This window comes from Peromyscus maniculatus, chromosome 19 (genome assembly GCF_049852395.1).
Source record: "Peromyscus maniculatus bairdii isolate BWxNUB_F1_BW_parent chromosome 19, HU_Pman_BW_mat_3.1, whole genome shotgun sequence".
Classification (NCBI taxonomy): Eukaryota; Metazoa; Chordata; class Mammalia; order Rodentia; family Cricetidae; genus Peromyscus; species Peromyscus maniculatus.
The window spans coordinates 792,378-814,798 of NC_134870.1; the positions used below are offsets into that span (position 1 = coordinate 792,378).

At 36.9% G+C, this 22,421-nt stretch overlaps 1 protein-coding gene across 1 annotated transcript in view; it reads right to left on the reverse strand.

Annotated features, from left to right (window-relative positions):
• Positions 1–1,704: 1,704 nt before the first annotated feature.
• Rock1 (Rho associated coiled-coil containing protein kinase 1) overlaps positions 1,705–22,421 on the reverse strand; it is a 114,966-nt gene continuing 94,249 nt past the window's right edge. The window contains exons 24-33 of the mRNA XM_006994198.4: positions 20,861–20,954; positions 19,862–19,950; positions 15,871–16,059; positions 14,560–14,719; positions 8,969–9,039; positions 8,687–8,775; positions 6,742–6,820; positions 6,167–6,428; positions 5,138–5,345; positions 1,705–3,218 (exon numbers count right to left, since the gene is read on the reverse strand). Of these exons, the coding sequence (XP_006994260.1) occupies positions 3,215–3,218; positions 5,138–5,345; positions 6,167–6,428; positions 6,742–6,820; positions 8,687–8,775; positions 8,969–9,039; positions 14,560–14,719; positions 15,871–16,059; positions 19,862–19,950; positions 20,861–20,954 (1,245 nt within the window). The 3' untranslated portion in view covers positions 1,705–3,214. The remainder of the gene's footprint in view (positions 3,219–5,137; positions 5,346–6,166; positions 6,429–6,741; positions 6,821–8,686; positions 8,776–8,968; positions 9,040–14,559; positions 14,720–15,870; positions 16,060–19,861; positions 19,951–20,860; positions 20,955–22,421) is intronic.

The window sequence follows — 22,421 nt, forward strand, 5'->3', positions numbered from 1 at the left end:
CTCAATGGTAAAGTGCTTGACTTGGAAGCATGAGGACCTGAGTTCAATCCCTCAGAACACATGCAGAAAAGATAGATACAATGGTACTGCCTGAGACTTGATGGCCAGCTACCTAGCCAAATTGGTGAGCTCTAGGTCAGTGAGAAACCATGTTACATAAAAAATGTAGGGAACAATTGAGAAAGACACCCAACACCAACCTCTGGCTGCTAAAAGTGCCCCCCCCCCCACGCCCCATCTCTCTTGGGTGGACTTAGTGTCTTCTAGGAATAAAGTGGAGAGAAATCTAGAAACTGCATTATTTCTTAGACAACCTTGAGCTAGGGTTCTGGATAAGACAATGTTTAGCCAAAGATGTGGTTTTCTAAGACAGGATGGAGAGTGATTCACATGTACAGATATGAAATTCCCAAGAGGCAAAGAGTAAAAAGTGTCAGGTTGGTCTATAGATGTAGCACACTTGAAGTACTGCCAAGCATCAGCTTCTTTGCCCCAGCATGCTCTGGCCATCACAGGGCTGGAATATGCTTGGAATGTAAGGAAGCAGTTCTGCAAGGTAGCCTTAGGAGTCCTTCTTCAAGACACTCAGTTCTCAGCAATGTGATGCTCAGACTAACGTTTCATTTAAAAAATCCTGATAGCCAGTCAGTGGTGGTGCACGCCTTTAATCCCAGCACTTGGGAGGCAGAGGCAGGAGGATCTCTGTGAGTTCCAGGCCAGCCTAGTCTACAGAGTGAGTTGTAGGACCACCAAGGCTACACAGAAAAACCTTGTCTCAGGGAAAAATAATCCTTATATTCAGTATTAACTGTGCTGGCCACTCAATCTTGATACACTACTTAATGGGGTTCTAAGAATGTAGTAAGTCAACGGTCAGGCAGTAATGGGGTTCTAAGAATGTAGTAAGTCAACGGTCAGGCAGTCAAGGATCAGCACCTCTACCCCCCATTTGCAAGTCACAAGTTAAGTCTGTCACAGTTCATAAGATCTTGGAGACAACAAGAGACATATGAATGAGAAAGAAATGAACACTATTTTACTCACAGCATAGCAAGCATCATGAGCTTTGTGTTCCACCCAGTGTGGCCCAGGTGTGTGCTTTTGTGTAACAGGTGAGGAACTGCAAGGAACCAATCTTTTTGTTTTTAATTATATGTATGTGTGTACGCTACCTTTGGAGTTACAGGAAGTTGTTTGCTGTCTGACACTGGGTGCTGAGAACTGAACTGGGTCCTGTAGAAAAGGCAAATGTAGTCTTAACTACTGAGCCACCTCTCCAGCCCTGGAATCTGAATCTTTTATAATGAGCTTAAGCAAACCTGCCTCTGACATTAACCATGGAGAGAGGTGCTGGCAGTAAAGGGACCTCTGAAAGGAAACAGTCTATTGCCTAAGGCTGTTGATTATACAGATACTCTGGTTTTTGTATGGTATTTGTGATGGTCCCAACACAAGTTACTGTTGCCTCTGCTCACATGTGCAGAACTGCAAGAGACCCATGGAGAATTGTTTTCCAACAAACACTGGCCTTCTTATCACTTGAACAATAGCACCTCTTGTTTAGAGCCCAAGCCAAGTTTTATCTTTAAAAAATAATTTTAATCTATTCACAAAATTTAGCAAACATTTGTATACAATCATGGAATAATTTTTAGTATGCCATCTATTCATTCCAGCCATCAGAAAATACCATAGTAGTCAATATTAAAAGTATCCATCCATAAATTATTTTATTTCTCATTAAATGAGCACAGAGTCATTAGCATATTAATAACAGATATGTTTATTATTACATATCCATCAGTGCGGCTTTCAATACCACTTGAAACATGCAGATCCCCTAGAGAAGATTGGTTTTCCAGTGCTTATTTGATACACATTACTGCAAAGCCATTATAAATTACTGAGGAGGTATTTGGTTAAAAAATAATAAATCACACTGCCCATACAAATCAACTCTTGTTACTAGAGGAGAGCTGAACAGTATTCATATGGTAATTCCTATGTTAACTGGAAAACATCATGGATATACTTCATAATTCTTTACTACTGGTGCAACTTTGTATAATTTTTTTTGCAGATAGTTTTATAGTCTTTCATTATTGATGCAGGTAGTTTGGTGCAAAGAGTGTACAATTTATAAAAGTCCAACAAACCTCTATTTATTTTAAATTAAACCAATTACCAATGAAAAAACCCACTGACACACATAATTTTTTGTAAAATCTGTTTTCTGAAAAGTCTGTACTTATGGCAGTAAAAAAATTCTCAAATTAAGGCACTAATAGGATAATGCAACTCCCACTGAAAGTGTTCTAAGAATAATTTACATTTCAAACAGTGCATACATTTTTATATGTTTGTTAACTTAATGTCTTTTCACTCAAAACCACAAAGAAATACATTATATAATTACAGAAATGATGTACCCCACAAAATGCTTTTAAACTTGGTTCTCTTGTACAGTTAGTTCTTAATGTCTCTAGTAGTAAAGTAACTCAATATGGCTTGGCAAAAATGCATAGATAAAATGTAATTCTTTTGTCTTCTCCCAGTCCCCAATCTACAAACTTGCTGAAACATATACAGTATTTTGTAAAGCATAATGTAAGATATTTAATTTCTCCATAAAACCCACTGTGGGCAATCAACAGTAAGGCTTTTAATTCTACAGTGAGGTCACTGAGCTTTCAAGTGACATCACTGTGTTCTTAAAATAGTTCTGTATAGTCTTGCAAGAGCACAAAAATTTAAGTCACTTAAAAAACAAAAAACTTGTCTCATTTTGAGATATTTTCTTTACTCCTTCCACAAGCTGATCTTGACAGTGATGGCCATTCCACTGAAAGTGAAAGTTCCTTCCTCCTGCTCACACAGGGAAAACTGTTCTATCATGACTGACAGGCTTTTTCTTATAAATTCAAAAAGGCAGCACCTTAAAAAAATATAGACCTAGCTAAGCTTTCCCCAATTGTACTTGCATTACATAGTAATAATCTAATCTACCTGTAGGCAAACTTGCAAGAAAAAGAAAACAAAAACAATCCTCAGTGTGCTTTTTGTGCCCAAGCAAGGACAGAATAACAGCAATCGTAACCCTAAAAAGCCTGTGGTGTTTGTGTCAAATCAACAGCCCGTCTGCTCAGCATGGTTAAACAGCCTGGTTTAGCAGGTAGCATCCCACATGATTCCAACACAGCAGTAGGTCACATGGTTAACTGTTGGAGAGAAAAAAAAGAGACGCTTGGTTTGAAAATAAATATAATAAGAACCAACAACTGGAGGGAAGGGTGACAGTGTGGCTCAGTGGTAGACTATTTGGCTAGCATGCAGGAGGCCCTGTGTCCAAACCCCCTTAGCACTACCCCCACTCCTTCTAAAAAATTAGGGAAAGACAAATATACATACTTACATAAAAGGAAAAGTAATGACAAAGTTGAGAGAAAACAGAAGAAAGGAAAACAATACCATAATATGATTTCCTTTTGTGTTTCTATTCTTTTTCTAAAAACATTTTGCTTCTTTTGTGGGTTTTTTTTGTTTGTTTGTTTGTTTGACTTTTGAGACAGGTTTCTCAGTGTTGCTGTGTAGCCCTGACTGTCCTGGAACTCACTCTATAGACCAAAGCTGGCCTTGAACTCTGAGATTCACCTGCCTCTGCCTCTTGAGTGCTGGGATTAAATTTGTGCACCACCACGGCCTGGCAGCTAAAACATTTTCTTACTCAAACACTTATTTTGAATTGTTTCAGTCCTAGTTTATACCCTATACCCAGGTGGCTGAAACAGCATTCTACACAGTTCAGCTGAATGCTATGATATACTGTAATAGTATGGAGGCTTGAAATTACAAAAGAAAAGGGCATGCATCACGTCAAGGAGTAAGATTTGGTTAAAACAGCAGAAAGTGAAGAAAGTAAGTGAATTAAAGGCAGCTTCAAGCTAAGCATGGTGGTACATGCATGCCTTTAACTCCAGCACCCAGGAGGCAGAGGCAGGAGAATCTCTTTTGAGTTTGAAGCCAGACTGGTCTATAGATACCAAGGCTACACAGAGAAACACTGTCTTGAAAAACCAAGAGGGGGGAGGGGATTTAGTCAGGACCTTTAACTGTTGTAGCATATAAAGTATTTTTGAAAGAAAATCCCATCAAAGACTTAAAAGGATGGATTTAACTGAGAAGTTTATTTGTAATACAATATTCATCAGTACTAACGAATAACGTTGACTTTCAAAAGAACCCAATTCCAACATAGTGTAAGAGATGAGAACATTTTACGATGACCCATCTGCATTTAAAAATGAAATTCTGGCCGGGCGGTGGTGGCGCACGCCTCTAATCCCAGCACTCGGGAGGCAGAGCCAGGCGGATCTCTGAGTTCGAGGACAGCCTGGGCTACCAAGTGAGCTCCAGGAAAGGCGCAAAGCTACGCAGAGAAACCCTGTCTCGAAAAAAAAACCAAAAAAAAAAAAAAAAAATGTAATTCTGGTGGGTTACATAATAACAAATAATAAGGGCTAAACTATATGTCACATACATCCTAATCTATGACAGAAACTCAGTACGAAATATCCTATGTATTAATTCCTAATAGCAATCAGTTAAAACTAATTTATAAAACTCTGCAATTTTTATTAAGACCTACCTATATATAAGTGATGTTCTTTGTGATGAAAGTAATTCAGTTTCTGATTTTAGTATGTGTGCTGCCAAAGCTAGTGAAACATTTTTTAATTAGTATTAGTACTAACAGTATCAGCAGTAGTAGTATTTGTCTGTTGAGACAGAGTCTCTACATTTAGCCCTGACTGTCCTAGAACTTGCTCTGTAGACCAGGCTGGCCTCAAACTCACATAGATGCACTTGTCTTTGCCTCTAAGTGCTGCCTAAAGGTGTGGCCATCATGCCTGACTAGGTTTCTGATTTTGTCTGCATATACATTTGCACACCATCAGACTACAGTTATAGATGGCTGTAAGCCACCATGTGGGTGCTGGGAAGTGAACTCAGGACATCTGGAAGAGCAGCCAGTGCTCGTAACGGCTAAGCCATCCCTCTAGCCCCTAGGTTTCTAATTTTAATAGACAGTTTCCAACAATTTTTATATTACTAAAAAGGTTGACATTTTAATCTTTACCTAGTTTTTCCAGATGTATTTTTGACCACTTTCCGGAAAGACTGATTTGCAGTAGATCTTGTTGACATGGTTCGAGGAGAGGCACGGACAAAGCCAGATGGTGGGTTCTTAGGAATCTTCTTTACTAGATGAGTTACCCATTTTTTTTGTTCATCCTGAGAACATGCTAACAGCAGCATATCTCTTGCTGATGTTACATCGTAACTTACTGCATTAGAAAACAAACAAAACAAATCCCACAAAACTCACAATTAAAACCATAATAAAATATTAAAAAAACTATTAAATTCATAATTTTCAAGTTCTTAATTTTTAAGCTATTATAGTTAATTATCCTTGGACAATATCTTTGTTTCAATTTGGCTAAGATTGAAATTTTTTTAAAAACCAAAAAAGATTAAAACCAATAGTCATAAACTCAAGAAAAATTAGAAATACAGAACTTCAACAGTAAACAAGCAAATGTATGTGCAGAGCCGATGCCTCTTCCTTAGAGCAGTCTAGGGATGTTCCCTCTTGCTCACTGTGAGGTGCTCACTGTGAGGAGCACACTGCTGAGGTACATGGGGAAACAAGGAAACACCGAAACTCTAAGCAAAGCAGTGGGGGACTCACCCGAAGCTCTTCTCTCAACATAAAGCTTTTCAGTGGTATGCTCACTGAAAAGGGGATGATTTGCTTTCAAAACCCACTAAAAGCTGAACCACTCTCTCTGATAAAGAATTGCTGCAGGGTCCCTCACATATCAAAGCACCACACTTGAGGATCCACCTACAGAATCTGCACCGCTGATTCTTCTTCTTTTTTGTTTTTTTAATATTTATTTATTTATTTATTATGTATTCAGTGTTCAGCTTGCATGTGTCCCTTTAGGCCAGACGAGGGCACCAGATCTCATTACAGATGGTTGTGAGCCACCACGTGGTTGCTGGGAATTGAACTCAGGACCTCTGAAGAATAGCCAGTGCTTTTAACCTCTGAGCCATCTCTCCAGCCCTGCACCACTGATTCTTATACACTGCACCTTACCTTTGCATGGGGAAATCAAGTCCTCTTTCTTGTCTAGGTGATCCCTGTGGCACTTAACATGGCATCTTCGACATTCTAGGGCAGGGGGTGGCTTAAAAACATGCCACAGAGGTTTGGCACAGGCCTCGCAGTTGGCAGGGAAGTGGTAGAGTGTAGGAATGAATTCATGGCCTTTGTGATTCTGGAAGTTAGTTTTTTCACCTTGTTGAACCGGTTCCATTTCTATATCTTTTCTACATTCACCTTCATTTGCATATAGTATCTACATTCAGGAGTGGTAGAGAAAGATCGGGAAAAAAATCATAATCTGTAAATAAAAATTCTAAATGCACGAAAACACGGATAACCATTTCACAGAACACATATTACTTAAAAGGTAAAAGAGCCACCACCAGGTTGTGGTGGTACACGCCTTTAATCTCAGCACTCGGGAGGCAGAGCCAGGGGGATATCTGTGAGTTCGAGGCCAACCTGGGCTACAGAGCAAAATCCAGGACAGGCACCAAGCAACACAAAGAAACCCCGCCTCGAAAAACAAAAACAAACAAACAAAAATTATAATGTAACATTGGTACCTGAAATATTTTAGGAATTTCTTCAGTTTCAGCTCTGTATACATCTCCTTGGGTTACAGGTCGGACATGAAACAATTTACTAAGACAGAGATAAATGATATAAACCTATTATAAGAATCTCATTGGTAACAAGTAGCAAAGAAGCAAATAAAAAAGATATTCAACATCAATAATCATTTGGAACATATATATACATATACATATATATACACACACCCATGACGTCACAATATAGCTTTCAGAATTATAAAAGAAACAACGGGCTGGAGAGATGGCTCACTAGTTAAGAGTGTATACTGCTCTTCCAGAGGACCAGAGTTTGGTTCCCAGTGCCCACACATTTGGTGATTAACAATTGTCACTAACTCTTCTGTAAGAGGCTTCAAAGGCACCTACACACACATAATTAAAAATAGTAAAAATAAACCTTTAAATGTAAAACTAATAATACCAAATGCTGATGAAAATGTAGAGAAGATAGTTTACTCATATATTGCTGGCAGAAATCTAAGATTGCACATCCACTTGAAAAACAACATGGCCATTGGTTTTATAAAACTAAACTCACTCTTATTTTTACTATTCCACTCAAGTTCACATTCATAATTAATGCTTTAAAGAGATGGCAGTATTACCAGAGCTCTCTCAACTTTGTTTATATTCTAACCGGTACCAGCTCCAAAAATATTTAACATAAACATATCTTATGTACTGTGCATTTTAGGGATGGGTACACATGCCATGGTGTATGTGTGAAAGTTAGAGAACAACTTTCTGGAGTTTATTCTCTTCTTCCACTTTGTGGATTCTAGGAATCAAACTTAGGACATCAGGCTTGGCAGCAAGTACCTTGACTCACTGAATCATCCTGACAGTCCTTCATCTAACTTTATGTATCTCTTGAATAGCACTTACCAAGCCTCATTTTGAATTTATATTGTATACTTAAAATTTTTCAGCTAGTTGTCTTGTTTCTTATATGTAGAACCTACTTATTTTTATATACACTCACTATATATACACCTCTATGATAATATAATGTATGAGAATGAACACAAAGAAAAAAAACTATGCCTATTAAGTCTTTAATATATTACTAAAAAAAGAACAGCTTTTTGTTTATATTACTTAACACAAACCACTGGTGGTGTCAATATGCTGATTAAACAATCTTACCTTAAAAAAGATCTAATTTCCTTTGTATAACTGTTTTAGTCGCATGTCTGTTGTGCACCATGGGTGTGCCTGGTGCTTGTGGAAGCCAGAAGAGGCTGTCCGCAGCTCTCTCTAGTTGTGAGCTGCCATGTGGGTGTGGGATACAAACCTGGATCTTCTGCAAGAGCACCAAGTACTCAACCTCTGAGGCACTTCCAGAGACTCCAATTTTACTTTTTGAGATGCTTAGGGACCTCAAAAATCACTAAATACTTGAAATAAAAATTTGCTTTTCAAAGTACATAGATCTTGTATACAAAATTTTCCTTCTCACATTCTACTAAGGTCAGATGATTTAACTTGCACATGTGCCTGTCTGTGTCAGTGTGGGTGTAGACACGCCATGGTGCATATGTGGAGCCAGGGGACAACTGCAGTGTTGGTCCTCACTGTTCCACCTTCTCTGAGACAGGGTCTCTTTGCTACTGTTTAAGCCAAGTTAGCTGGACTTCTGGAGATTCTCCGATCTGCCTCCCAACTCCTTGTAGTGGTATGCTTGCCCTACTGCATCCACCTTTTATATGGGTTCTGGGGACCAGAACTCAGATAGTTAGTCTTGTCCAGCAAATGCGAATTCTACTCACTGGGCCATTTTGTTTGGAAAAATAGGTAACTGTTTAAAAAACACAAAAGGTCAAGCTACTCTAAAAATAATTTCTAAGTACATAGTCAAGTGACTGTAAAAATTTGTACAAAAATAATAAATAAATAAAAATCAAAGGCAACTTACTCTATGTCCAACACCATTGATGGACTGGATTGTTCCTTATCTTGTTCATCATTATAGAACAAGATTTTTTTGCTGCTTACCACAACATACTGAAATGACAAAAAGAGAAGAAAAATGAAGACCAACTTGATTTAAAGTGACTAGCATATTTCCCATTTATGCCTACTTTATACTATATTAATCTAAAACCAAGCTTAGTAATTGAGCAGTTAATACAAGTTCTATGCTTTATGGTAAAATATGTAACAAAATATCAATGAGAAAAATTTAGGTATATGGTACCTGTTTCTTCCAGCCATATCTTTTGATATTTCCTCTATTTGGTACAGAAAGCCAACCTTCAATTCTTGACTCTAGGAGAAAAATAAAATAGGTATACCAGTCAATTAAATTATAAAACCAAAAGAAAAACTACAAGTTGTCTGGCAGCATGCAGCAACAGGCAATAGAAAACAGCTAAATGAATAAATGCTGTAATTTGTTCTTTCATGCTTCAATCACACAAATCAACTTTAATGGCCAAACAAAGACTGCAGAAAAAAATCCCAAGCCACTTTCCCCATAAAATTAACATTTAGTACTCAATTGAAAAGGTACGAAGTAACAACGTCTTTAAGAGCCAGGCAAGACTGGAATAGATTACAGCTTAAATGGATATGATATACATTTAAATATTATATAACATTCATAAAAAATAGTCAGCAAAAAAAAAAAAAAAAAAGAATGAAAAGGAAAAAAAAAATGCAGCAAGTCGAACGATTCCGAGCCATGATTGACACAAGAGCAGGCAAAGTACTGAGGTGTCCTATTACTCACAGAAGACAAGAGCAGAAGATAAATAAATAAGGAATGCAGGCAGAATCAACTAGATACAAAGAATAAGAGACAAGCATTTTATTTGTTTTCTCAGTAAAATATCCTAATAAACGTTTGGGTAAAACACTCAACAATTTCATTAAAATTGTTCAAATTTTGTCGGGAGGCACTTAATTCTATAGATAAGTCTAATTCCAAACCATCTCAAACTAATGAAGTATTATGTCTTTTATGCTTATTTAACTCAGTAAACAGAAAAAGAACACAGAAATCGGTAGGTTAACTGCTAATATTTACACCATAAACTCCTGACTACTTATAACCAAAGCCTTCTCTGGCAACTATTGCTGCTGTTCCATGTTTATTCCCTTTGTGGTGCTATGCATCACACTCAGGGCAGTGGGCATGCGAGGCCAGTGCTCTAGCAATTACATCACCAGCTTCTACCTTTTGAGACAATCTCACTATACAGCTTACTTGAACTTAGTGCATCCCAAACTAGCCTTGATTTTGAGATCCTCCTGCCTCAGCCTCCTAAGTGTTGAGAAATGGGGTGTGTAGCACCATATCTGGTTAATGAATATATCTTTCTAAAGTTTATTAGAAGTCTCTGGGGAATAAAGATGATTCCTTTAGAGATGGCTGTTATCAGGTTGAAGATAAGAAAACTCAAGTTCTTCCTATATTAATCTTATATTTAAAACATAACATAGAAAGGTAACCAATTTTAAAGTACACTGCTATAGTGTGATTAATTATATTATGGCTGAAATTATAATTCAAGTAGGAACACTTATTTTTCCCTCTTCACATAAAGCCAAAAGCTCAGTCTTAAGAGTAATAACAATGGTTGTCATTACTGAGCACTTGATTGCCAAAATGCTTTACAAGTGATAGCTCATATTTTAGATTTATACAGTCTTAGAATACAGGATGTCATATTCTTACATATAGTTCTATTGTCACCCTCCACTTAAAAAATTATGACATCAAGGATTAGCAAAGGTGACTGACTTTTCAAAGCCTCCTCTATCTGTACCTGTAAAAGCTCTAGGGTTCAAACCTAGTATGTCTTAACTTCTGAGGTCATGTTTCTAAAATACAATGCTAGCCTATTCTCAAACAAGCCTCACAGTATCAAGTTACAGGGTGTAATATTCCTTTTTCTGCTACTTCCACCAGTTACTTAACATCTCCAAGCTTTTGTTTGTGTTTAATCACCCTCATGAAAACTGTGGTTCATTAAATGAAATTGTGGGAAGTTAAATTCAAGTTTTCTCTATTTCTACCTGGCCTTTTCTTTACTACTACTACTATTTATTTTGTCAATAATTATTTTTCTCTTAAATAGTTCTCCTTTCAAGTTTTGAGAGAGCAGGGACCACACCCTAATGTTTTCTTCATAAAGCCTATGGCTTCTGATACACAGAAAACGTATAGTTGGTAATATATTATTACTTTGCTAGTCTGCCTTTTTTCGAAATTAGCCAATGTAACTCTAAATAATGATTACAATTTAAAAACAAAAAAGTTTCATATTAAACAATGTGGGGAAGGCTGCTTATCATATATTGATCTTCACAAATCTTTTATCTTAGAAACGGTGAATTACTATACTACTAGGGAATTTTCCCACTAATATGGAAGCTCTTTAAAAAAAAAAAAGATTTATTTGTTAAGTATACAGTGTTCTGTCTGTATGAACAATTGAATGCCAGAAGAGGGCACCAGATCTCATTATAGATGGTTGTGAGCTACCATGTGCTTGCTGGGAATCGAACTCGGGACCTCTGGAAGATCAGCCAGTGCTCTTAACGGCTGAGCCATCTCTCCAGCCCCCTAAAAGCTCTTATTTTAAAGTGTGGTTTAGGTATCTAATACTAGTAATTCTTCACTAAAATAAAAGCCCTTGAATCTTGACCTTTATACAAAACAGTATAGTCTAAACTACCCTTCCTCACCCACTTTAGTGAACAGAACTAAGATCAGGATTATAGATTTAAACATGCGTGCGCAGGCAGGCAGTCACACACACACACACACACACACACACACACACACACACACACACACACACACACACACAAAGACACACACACACACACCTGAAGAGATGGCTTGGATTAAAGGCTAGGCTCAACACAGCAACGACGCTAGCTTCTCTGTCTCCTCTCCTTATAAATGTATCTAACTAGCTCTGAACAGAGTTCCAGAAAGCCACAACTAACTGTGACCTAGGTGGCAGTGTGCAAGTTAAGTGCTATAAATTCACCTTTGTACAACATACACAGAAGTTAGGTTCTCTAGAAAGAAGCCAGAATTTAAACTAGATTTTCATCAACAATTTGCCACAGAAGTGCAAAACTAACTTGGATTTTATACAATATATTTATAAAGTAATTTTGTTTCAACACAGGGTGTCCTAGAACTTGCTCTGTAGATCAGTCTGGCCTCGGAGTGCTGAGATTAAAGACATACTCGACCACTGCCCGGCTTATAAAGCAATTTTAACTTTAAAAAAAAAAAAAAGTCTGTAGTATTGTAACATCAACTGACTCTCACCCAAATAACAGACTGAGCCCACCTGAATGTAAATTAACAGCTAATACAGGCAATTTCAATCTTTTCAAGTTTACTTTACTGTATTACATAGAATTTAATAGAGGTAGAGACCCACTGTGCAGTGTTTTAGTTATAGTCTCCATATTCACAGTGTGCCAGATCACTACTTGCTGGAGAACAAGAGGCACAAATTTCAGTGCTAAGTGAGAGACGTAACATGCTTTTCTAAGATTTTAGAAATTTAAGATCTAAGAGTTGGGAAATTTAGGAGAAATTTGATCTAACTGATGACAAAATACCCATGAAAAGCATTATAGAGGTGAAGGACTGGACAGCTAAAATATGTTAGATTTTTACATTAAATGATGCTTCAGAGAAATAATGAAAAAGTGTCACTTTGTATATAGACCATTTATAAAGTCAAATTACTGAACTAAAAATATAGCCTGTACTTAAAAAAAAGTCATTATTTTAACCGTTGAATAACAATCTATTCAAAGTTCTTTTATAAATTCATCTACTAATGTTTTTAAATATTTATTTATGTAATGGGTGTTTTTGTCTGCATGCACATCAGATTTCATACAATTACAATTATAGAAGGTTTTTTGTTTTGTTTTTAGACACAAAGTTTCTCTGTGTAACAGGCCTAGCTGTCCTGGAACCTGCTCTGTAGACCAGGCTGGCCTCAAACTCAGAGATCCGCCTGTTTCTGACTCCTGAGTGCTGGGATAAAAGGCGTGCGCTATCATCACCCGGCTACAGATGGTTGTGAGCCACCATATGGTTGCTGTGAATTGAACCCAGGACTTCTGAAAGAGCAGCCAGTGCATTTAACTGTTGAGCTATCTCTCCAGCCCTCATTTACTAACCTGAAGTAAAATTAAAATTTTAGTCCTCTTCAAGAACTATTCTAGACAAGTGAATGATATACAACTTATATTAAGGATGAATATTGAAATACTTTATAAAATCTTATTTCTTATTTGTCAAAAACTATTTTTAAGCATGTAGTGCAAGGTGAATTAAATACGAATTTTCAACTGAGGAGCAAAATATCTAATGCAGGTGGGAAAGTAATTTACAATATTTTTATGTATATGAGTTTTGCCTGCTTGTATGTAAATACACTCACAGAAACCCTATTTTGGGCAAGCAAATATACTAAAGCATGAGGGCAAAGACACCAATGCAAGAGGGCAGATATTATACACGGTCCTTTGATATTATACAAAGTACCACTTTCCTGAACAACAACAAAAAAATTCAAAAAGTAGTCTATCAGCTTTATGAAAATACAAACAACAGTGTATTTTGTTGAAATATATTACTTGTCCAACTTAATAAAGTGTCTTTTTACTCATGTATTACTCAGGAAATATACTAACAAAATCTATTTTCTATTATCTGATTAAAAAAAACCACATCTAAAACACTGAACTAAGAATGTTGGCACAGCAAATATATATAGTATATATAAATGGATGTTTAAAATTTTTTAGATTTATCTTATTTTTTATGGGTTTTAGCCTGCATATATGTTTATGCACACTGTGTGGAGGTCAGATGAGGGTGTTGGATTCCCTAGAACTGGAGTTACAGACGGTTGTGAGCCACCATGTAGGTGCTGGGAACTGAACCTGGGTTCCCTGAAACAACAACAATGCTCTTAACCACTGAGCTACCTCTCCAGCTACACATTTTAATATTTGTATCCTATTCACTTCATTTGAACTCCAATTAAGCCAAGATGTGTATTTATTTATTTATATTTGTTTTGATTTACTTTAATAAGGGAAAGAGGGAAAAAAAGAAACCTTAGGCATTTACTTCTGCTCACTCTTTGGTTAGATTTTCCCTCACCCTCTGTCCTCTCACAGTATCACCTTTTCTGTAGTTCTCCAAACTTACAACTTGACAAAGACTACTGAATGTTTCTCACTAAAACACTGGATAGGCTTTCTGCATACAGCTGCTACGGTTCTGCTTATTAAGTACACATAAACTTCTATATGTTAATATATGCATATATTATAATATATTATATATATTAGCATCAAAACACATAAAGCAGAGGGCACTCATAAAAATACATTAAAGCCAGGTATATAGTGCACACCTTTAAGCTCAGGATGGGGATGGAGGGTACGGGTGTGGGGTGGAGCAGAGGCAGGTAGATCTCCTGTGTTTGAGGCCAGCCTGCTCTACAGAGCAAGTTCCAGAACAGCCAGAGCTACAAAGAGAAACCCTGTCTTGAAAAACAAAAAAGTATTTTATTTTCTTTAAACACCCTTAGGCACAGCCTCTCAGTACATCTGAATAACCTGCTCATGACTAGTTTTACAAAGTGCACCTAAGTAAACAACTATCCCATGTCTTGGCGATTAAAAACAATTCCTTCTTAAAGAGTCATGAATAAAATAATGAAATGAAAAATGAAAAACATTTCCGTAACATTTGAGCAAACCTGGATGACAGAACAGAATTCTTCTTACCTGGAAGGTTTCCATCAGTCTCATCAGCACTAGGAAAACTAGCGACACTAGTAGAATCCGAAAGGTCCAAAAGTTTTGCACGCAACTGCTCAATATCACTCTCTTTGCTAGCCAACTGCATTTGAAGTTCATTTCTGTGTGTACATTCTTCTACTAATTGCTATTTTTGAAAAAATATCAAGATAATAAAAACAATCAGACTTGTAATTTCAATATTAATTATTGAAATGTAAATGTGTAATTAAATTGCAAGTGTGAAAAATGCTGTACACCATGGATGTTTATTACTACGGTTGGGTTTTCTTTTGGAAACACAGTTGGCCAGGTCCAGAACTTCTTAGTTCAAGCAGGTTTCCTGCCTGTTCCAAGTATCTGAGATAGGAGGAGTATGCTACTAGTAGTGCCTGGCAACTACCACAGATGATGCTCTGAAGAAACCAGGTTCTTTTTCAGATCAATGCTAAAGGTAACCACCTCCCCATTTTTAAATTTATATATATGAATGTTTTGCCTGCATCCGTGTATGTGTGTATTCCATGTGCATGCCTGCTTGGATTCCCTGGTACCAAGGTTACAGGTGATTGTGAGCTGCTATGTGTGTGCTAGGAATCAAACTCATGTCCTCTGCAAGAGCAACAAATACCTTAACCATAGAGACATCTCTCCAGCTCCTCACTGTATTTTGTGAAGAAATTTTTCTTCTCTCTCTCCCCACCCCCTAATTATAATGTATGAAAAAATACTTAAAATGCCAGTAACTTATTTTCTGGCTTTAAATGAATTAATCTTAGATATATAGAAATCTCAGCAAAATATCATAAACGAGAATCAAAAGCTTGAATGTAAATGAGTCTTGAGACCATTTTATGTTCACAACTTTACATTACTGACATGTCAAGAAGTATAAAATATTACTGGTATTTTGATTTTAGAAAAGTAGATACTTATAGAAAAACAAGCTACTTATATTAAAAATCTCTAACCTAAGGATAACCAGTAACAGTCATATCTCAAATTTAGTTGCAAATTAAAAACAAAAACCCTTGAATATCTCTTTCAAGTCAGGGTCTCTGATTAAGCAGCTGCTAATTAGTAAAAATTACTCAAGCCATGACAAATAAGAGTTAAAAGAGCACCTTTGAAATTTTTCAGGAGAAATGTTCACATTAGAGCATATACGATCAAAATATGAATGTTATAAACTAAAATATAAACCTTGACACAAGTAAGTCTACTTTAAGCAAGACAGGTAACAGTAGAGACTGACACATGGAGGAGATCTCTCTACATGTGTGCACACACAGACCTTACCGCTTGCATGTCGTTCAGCTCCTTCTGGTGTTTCACCACCATTTGGTTAAACTTCTCTCTTTCTTGGTTAAGTTCCAGTTGTAGCTTCCTATTTTCCTTTTCTTTTTTTCTCAAATCTTGAGTATTAGCTTTCTTCCTATCAATTTTAAAATCTTTGCGATTCATTATTTCTGCCAATTTGTTAACAGCCTGTTCAAATATTAAAACAGTACTTGTAAGGATCTATATAATGTACCCATTCAATTTTCTATTAAAATGTATAGGTTTTCAAAGTTATGCAAATTTTTTTTACTGGTCTCTGTGTGTAAACCTACATTTCTATGGAGCAAATGAATCGTGAGTGGTGGTTCAGATAATTAACACTAATGTCTCATTTAGTCCAACATAAGAATCAGGCTTGCAAAAAAAAAAAAAATTGATTGTTTAACAATACTGCAGTATATTATTACTGCATACAAGATATAAGGAAATATAACTATGTTCCAAATACTATAGATGGTAAAGGAGGCAGACACATAAGCTACAGAGAGATAAATGCAACAGTGCTATGCAGACAGTACCCTATAAAGACCCCCAGAGTAGAAAAGCTCCCCAGAGTGACTGTGTATGTGCCACATGTTTCCTTCCTTCTTCCTCCTTACTTACTTACATATGACTCTCATTATGTAGCTGGTTGTCCTGGAACTCACTACATAGACCACACTGGCCTCAAACTCAGAGAGGCCACTTGCCTCCGCCTCATGAGTGCTAGGATTAAAGGTGTGCGCCACTGCACTCAGTTCCACTTTTCTTATGAGAGAAGATGGATAAGCAAGGAAAACATATGCAGGAGTGAAGGCAGGGGTAGCGCTGAAAGTACAGGTCAAAAAGCCAGAGAGAAGTCTCTTTCCTTTGGACATGTATGGAAAACAAGGTGACCAAGCATCAGAGTAGGTCATATAGAAACTTTTTCTTTTGTCATGTTTGTGTATGTGTGCGTGCGGGTGCTCACGTATGTATACATGTATACAGAGGTCAAAGGGTGACATTTGATATCTTCCTCAATTGTTGGGAGAATTCCCACAGAGTTATAGCTGGTTTGATTCTGGAGTTTTAGCACCTAGTCTTAATCTGCCTTTTGTGATTGCCACCTTTTGTTTCCCTGGAACCTTCTATGTGAATCTTGTCTGAGAGTTTTCTGAAGATGCAAGCCGATACAAACCTGGTTGAGGATGAACCCAGAACACCACAGTTATTTCTTGACTGAGAATTTGCATTTGGCATTGTTCCTTTGGGGAGCTTAGATAAGAGGTTTTAGGATACAGAGATTAACTTGCTAGAAGGTATAAACTGGAGACAAAAAAGCCCTTTGCTAAATTACAGTGGTTCAGTCCAGTGAGACGAAATCTACCCTGCAGCTTGAGGTTTCCTGATTCCACAGACCCATGTGAATACCAATATCCATTATACAACATTCCATAGCTCTCTACCTTATTATTTTTAAAGATTTGTTTTTATTTTATGTGTATGAGTTTGTTTACTTCTATGTATGTATGCCTATCATATGTATGCATAGTACTCATGGAGGCCAGAAGTCATGGCTTTTTTTCTATAGGAACATAAAAAAGGAAAATGAGGCCGGGCGGTGGTGGCACACGCCTTTAATTCCAGCACTTGGGAGGCAGAGGCAGGCAGATCTTTGTGAGTTCGAGGCCAGCCTGGTCTACAGAGCAAGATCCAGGAAAGGCGCAAAGCTACACAGAGAAACAGTGTCTCAAAAAAACAAAAACAAAACAAACAAAAAAAGGAAAATGATAGATATGTTTCCCCATTAAGACAGAAAAAGCCCTAATTTAGCCCTGATTTGGTTCCCTTTAGGATGAGACACCCCTGAGTAATTTTAACGCATACTTAGATTTTTTAATAATAAATCGAACACATATTTACTTTAAAAATAAATTCAGAAAAAGAATGTGAAAAGCCAGTGAACACCACACCCCTCAAAGGCAGACTACACTAGAGTCTTCTGCATTTCTTTCAATCCTCTGGGTACAGATCACCTTTCTCAGGCTTCCCGTGTAGAAAAATTGAATGAATAGACTTGACCAACCTAAATATTATATTTAATTTAAATCTCTGAATATATGAGTATGTGTCTATGTATGGGTATAAATGTGGGTATGCATGCAGAGGCCTCTGGAGCTGGAGTTACAGGTGGTTGTGAGCCTCCCAGTGTGGGTGCTGGGAAATGAACCAGGTTCTCTACAAGAGTAGTAAGTGCTTTGAAGTGCTGAAATGTCTCTTCAGCTCTTGTTTAATTTCTGTTTCTGGGTTTATTAAGGTTAAGTATTTTTCCAATGTTTGCTAGACAATTTTTTTTATTGTATTGATTTTTCTTATTTATAAACATTAATGCTGGCAAGTATTCTCTTCAGTTTGTCTTATTTAAACTTTTGTTTAAATAACGGACACATGAACTTCTATGTAATAAATGTGCATCTTTTCTTAGTCACTGTTTTGTATTAAAAGTGAAATCTGCACTTAAGAGATTTTAAAAGCGAGTCAAGCACATTTTAAAAGATTCCTTTTAGTTTCAACATAAAAGACTGATGAGAAAGCAAGTAGGTCAGGCTGGGTGTTGGTGCCACATGCCTTTAATTCTTAGTATTCTGGAGGCAGAGGCAGGTAGACCTCAAGTTTGGGTCTACAGAACAAGTTCCAGGACAGCCAGGGCTGTTACACAGAGAACATCAAAAAAATAAACAAATAAATAAAAATAAAAATAAAAATGTAGGTTAATAGTAAAGTTCCCCTTAGGATGAGGCACCCCTGAGTAATTTAACGCATATTTAGATTATTGAATAATAAACCTAACATGTTTCACTTAAAAATAAAATAACTGGGGCTAGAGAGATGGCTCAGAGGTTAAGAACACTGGCTGTTCTTCCAGAGGTCCTGAGTTCAATTCCCAGCAACCACATGATGGCTCACAGCCATCTATAATGAGATCTGGTGCCCTCTCCTGGCGTGCAGGCATTCATGGAGGCAGAATGTTGTATACATAATAAATAGATAAATCTCAAATAAATAAGTAAATAAATAACTGTCTGTCCTCAGTTATTTAATTAAATTAAAGCAGAGAGAACAATTACTGTAAAAAAAAAAAAAACAACTAATGCACTTAAGTTTATGAACTACTGGTAACTTAGTAAAATGCCAAGACACACAAACCCCACACCTCAACACACTTTTTTCTGAGATAGAGTTTCATTGAAGATAATACATTTTAATGACAAAATCAAACAAACAAACACTGACCTAGATACATAATCAAATGCAAAACAAAATGGTAAGCCACCACCCCTATAATCTCTTATTCTCAAACTATCTCTCTGACTTTCGATCTACTATATCTTTTCTTCATGTTTCCTACTGTCAATAACAGGTTTTCAGTACAACTACACCACATTTTTCCTTTCTTGCCTTGGGATGGTGGTGCACACCTTTAGCTTTTGATCCCAGCACTTGGGAGGCAGAGGCAGGTGGATCTGAGTTCAAGGCCAGCCTGGTCTATAGAGTGAGTTCCAGGACAGCCAGAGCTACACAGAGAAACTTTGTCTCAAAAAGCAAAACAACAACAACAACAACAAAAACCAAAAACCAAAAAACCTAAAAAAAACCCCTAAAAACAAAAACCACAGAAACACCAAAACAAAACAAAATTCTCTTGGTTGGGATGCTGGGATGAAGTCAGAGCCTCGTGCACACTAACCATCTGCTCTACTATGGAGCTGTGTCATCATACACTTACTAGTAAACTTACTAGACAAGTTAATTTCTTATGCCTCATGTTAAATCTTCTGTTAAAACAGGGATTCATGTTATTTGCTGTAATGGAAAGCTAAACCCTATGACCTTCATTTAGTAAAAACATGCATAAAGAACAACTATTAGTTTTCTGATTTTACCATACTCAAGTGTAAACCAATGGGAAGGGCTGACAGCCAAGTACCTGCGTTTTAAGGGTCCGTTCAGTACTGATATTCTTTTCAAAGGCAGCCTTAAGATTATTTATTTCTTCCTCCTTCTTCAACTTATATTCTGCCAATAAATTATGCAAAATATTATTGTACAGCATTAAGTAATTTTATCTGCAATTCAAACTAACAATGCCCTCAATTATTGGAATTACTATACACTATACACTAATACATAGTACCTTTCAGTAATTTCATTAAGGTAACTGCTTGATTTTGTTTTAAATACATGTAGCCGAGGATGACCTTGAACTTCCAATTCTCTTGCCTCCACCTCGAAGGTGTTGGAACTTCATGAATTTGCTCATTGTCCAGCTCATTAATATAATTGTTAAGGCTACATAAGTTAGTTAGTATATGAAAACAAGTATTTAAAAACCCAATGTAAAAGATAACTAAAGATTAATCTCAGAATTAGCTTTACATTTTTATTTTTTGACACGGTCTCCAACCAGTCTGCCTCTGCCTCCTGAGTGCAGGAATTAAAGATGTTTTTCTCTTTTTTAAAAAAGGCGTGTGTACACACATACATGCAGCACTTGGAGGCAATCAGAGAGGCCAGAAGAGGGCATCAGATTCCCTGGAGTTGGTGTTACAAGGGGGTTGTGAGCTGCCCAATGCGGGTAATGGGACCAAAGTTGGGTCTTCTGCAAGCTCTCTTAATGGATGAGCTATCTCTCCAGCCCTCATATTATAGATTTTAGAAGTTTTTTTTTTAAGTTAATTATCACAAACTTATAAAACAAGATTTATTTTTATGTGTATGAATGTTCTGCCTGCACATGTCTCAAGTGGTGCCCTCAGACGCCATAAGAAGGTATGGGATCTCTGGAAGCTGGAGTTACAGAAGACTGTGAGCCACCACATGGGTGCAGGGAATTGAACCAGGGTCTTCTACAAGTGTAGCAAGGCTCATAATTGCTGAGCCTTCTCTCCAGTCACAAACTGTTATTTGTTAAGGAAACTCTAAATACCTTCCTCTGCTGTCCTCATCCTTTCATTTAGCTCTTCATTTTCTTTTCTTAGTATCTCAATATCTTTGGTTAGCATGGTGTTTGTTTCTTCAAGCTAAACAAAGCAAACAAAGGTTAAGCTATAGATTCTTCGTTTTCACACTTAAAGCTAAAAATCTTTAATACTTAACATCTTCTGTAGGTAAAGAAAGTCAAACATTGCTTAACTATTAAAAAAAAAAATGTCTAGTTTCCAGTTTAAAATATGTGAATGAGCCAGGCATGGTGGTGCACACTTTTTAATCCCAGCATGCAGGAGGCAGAGAGTATCAGATTTCTGAGTTCAATACCAGCCTTGGTCTATAGAGTGAGTTTCAGGAGAGCCAGAGTGAAACAGAGAAACTGTTTTGAAAAAGAAAAAAAAAAAGCGAATACATAATTAAGTTGTTTTAGGAACAATTACCTTCCAAAAATGCTATGGGTACACACGTGTGTGTAGGTATGTGTTTATATATATTAAACACAATAAAGTAAAAAAGTGTATTATAAAGAGAACTAGATAGAAGACTAGGAAATTTGACCTTATTCCTAGTTCTGCTATTAACCTATGTGACCCTGGGAGAATCATCCTCCTGTCTCTCAGTTTTCTTATCTGAAGATGATGAAAATATTATGTTCAGTATTGATTTTTCCACGCATATTGTTTTCCTTTAATTGTAATAACAATTGCACAGAAGGAGCATTATTTCTGCCCCTCACTTGGTTGGGTGAGGGAGGAAGTGGGGAGAAGACTGAGATATAAGATCTAGTAATATAGTCCAGATAGGTCTGGAGCTATGTAGCCAAGGCTGGTCTTAGGCCTAATGATCAATCACTAAGTGCTGGGATTATATGCTACCATGCTTGGCTTAGTGTGTGTGTGTGTGTGTGTGTGTGTGTGTGTGTGTGTGTGTGTGTGTGTGTGTGTGTGTGTGTACATGTTGGAGCACATGTATACAAAATGCAGAGCAGGGTATGGGATATCTTCTTCTATATCTCCTTAAGGCAGTGAGGCAGGGTCTCTTATTGAGCAGGAAACTCACTAGTTTGGCTAGTCTGGCTAGCCAGGAAGCTCTCAGGATCCACTTGTCTCTACTCTCAATGCTGTGATTATAGACAAGGGTAGCCATGCCCATGTTTTTATATGGGTGTGAAGAGATTCAAACTCAGGTCCTTTGCCTCTGAGAAGTTATGTGATCTTGGCAGATTGTCTTAATTCTCTAAGCCTCAGTTTTGAACCCAGGCATGATACACCACAGTGCTTCTTAACTAAGAAGTTAAGAAGTCTTTTACTAAAAAAAGTTTCTGTAACTCCCACTTATCCCAAATTACTATATAGACTACAGTATGAGCCTTAAGAACAGGGAATTTGTAGAACTGGTTTTGATCACAATGGATTATCAACAATGAGTTTCTTACCCCAGGATAGTTACTCGAATTTCAAAGAAATCTAGTTCATATAATCACTCTTAACATAGTAAGAGAATAAAAAATGAGTTTAGGATAAGCATTTCCTCACATAAAATATAACAGAGATCTACAG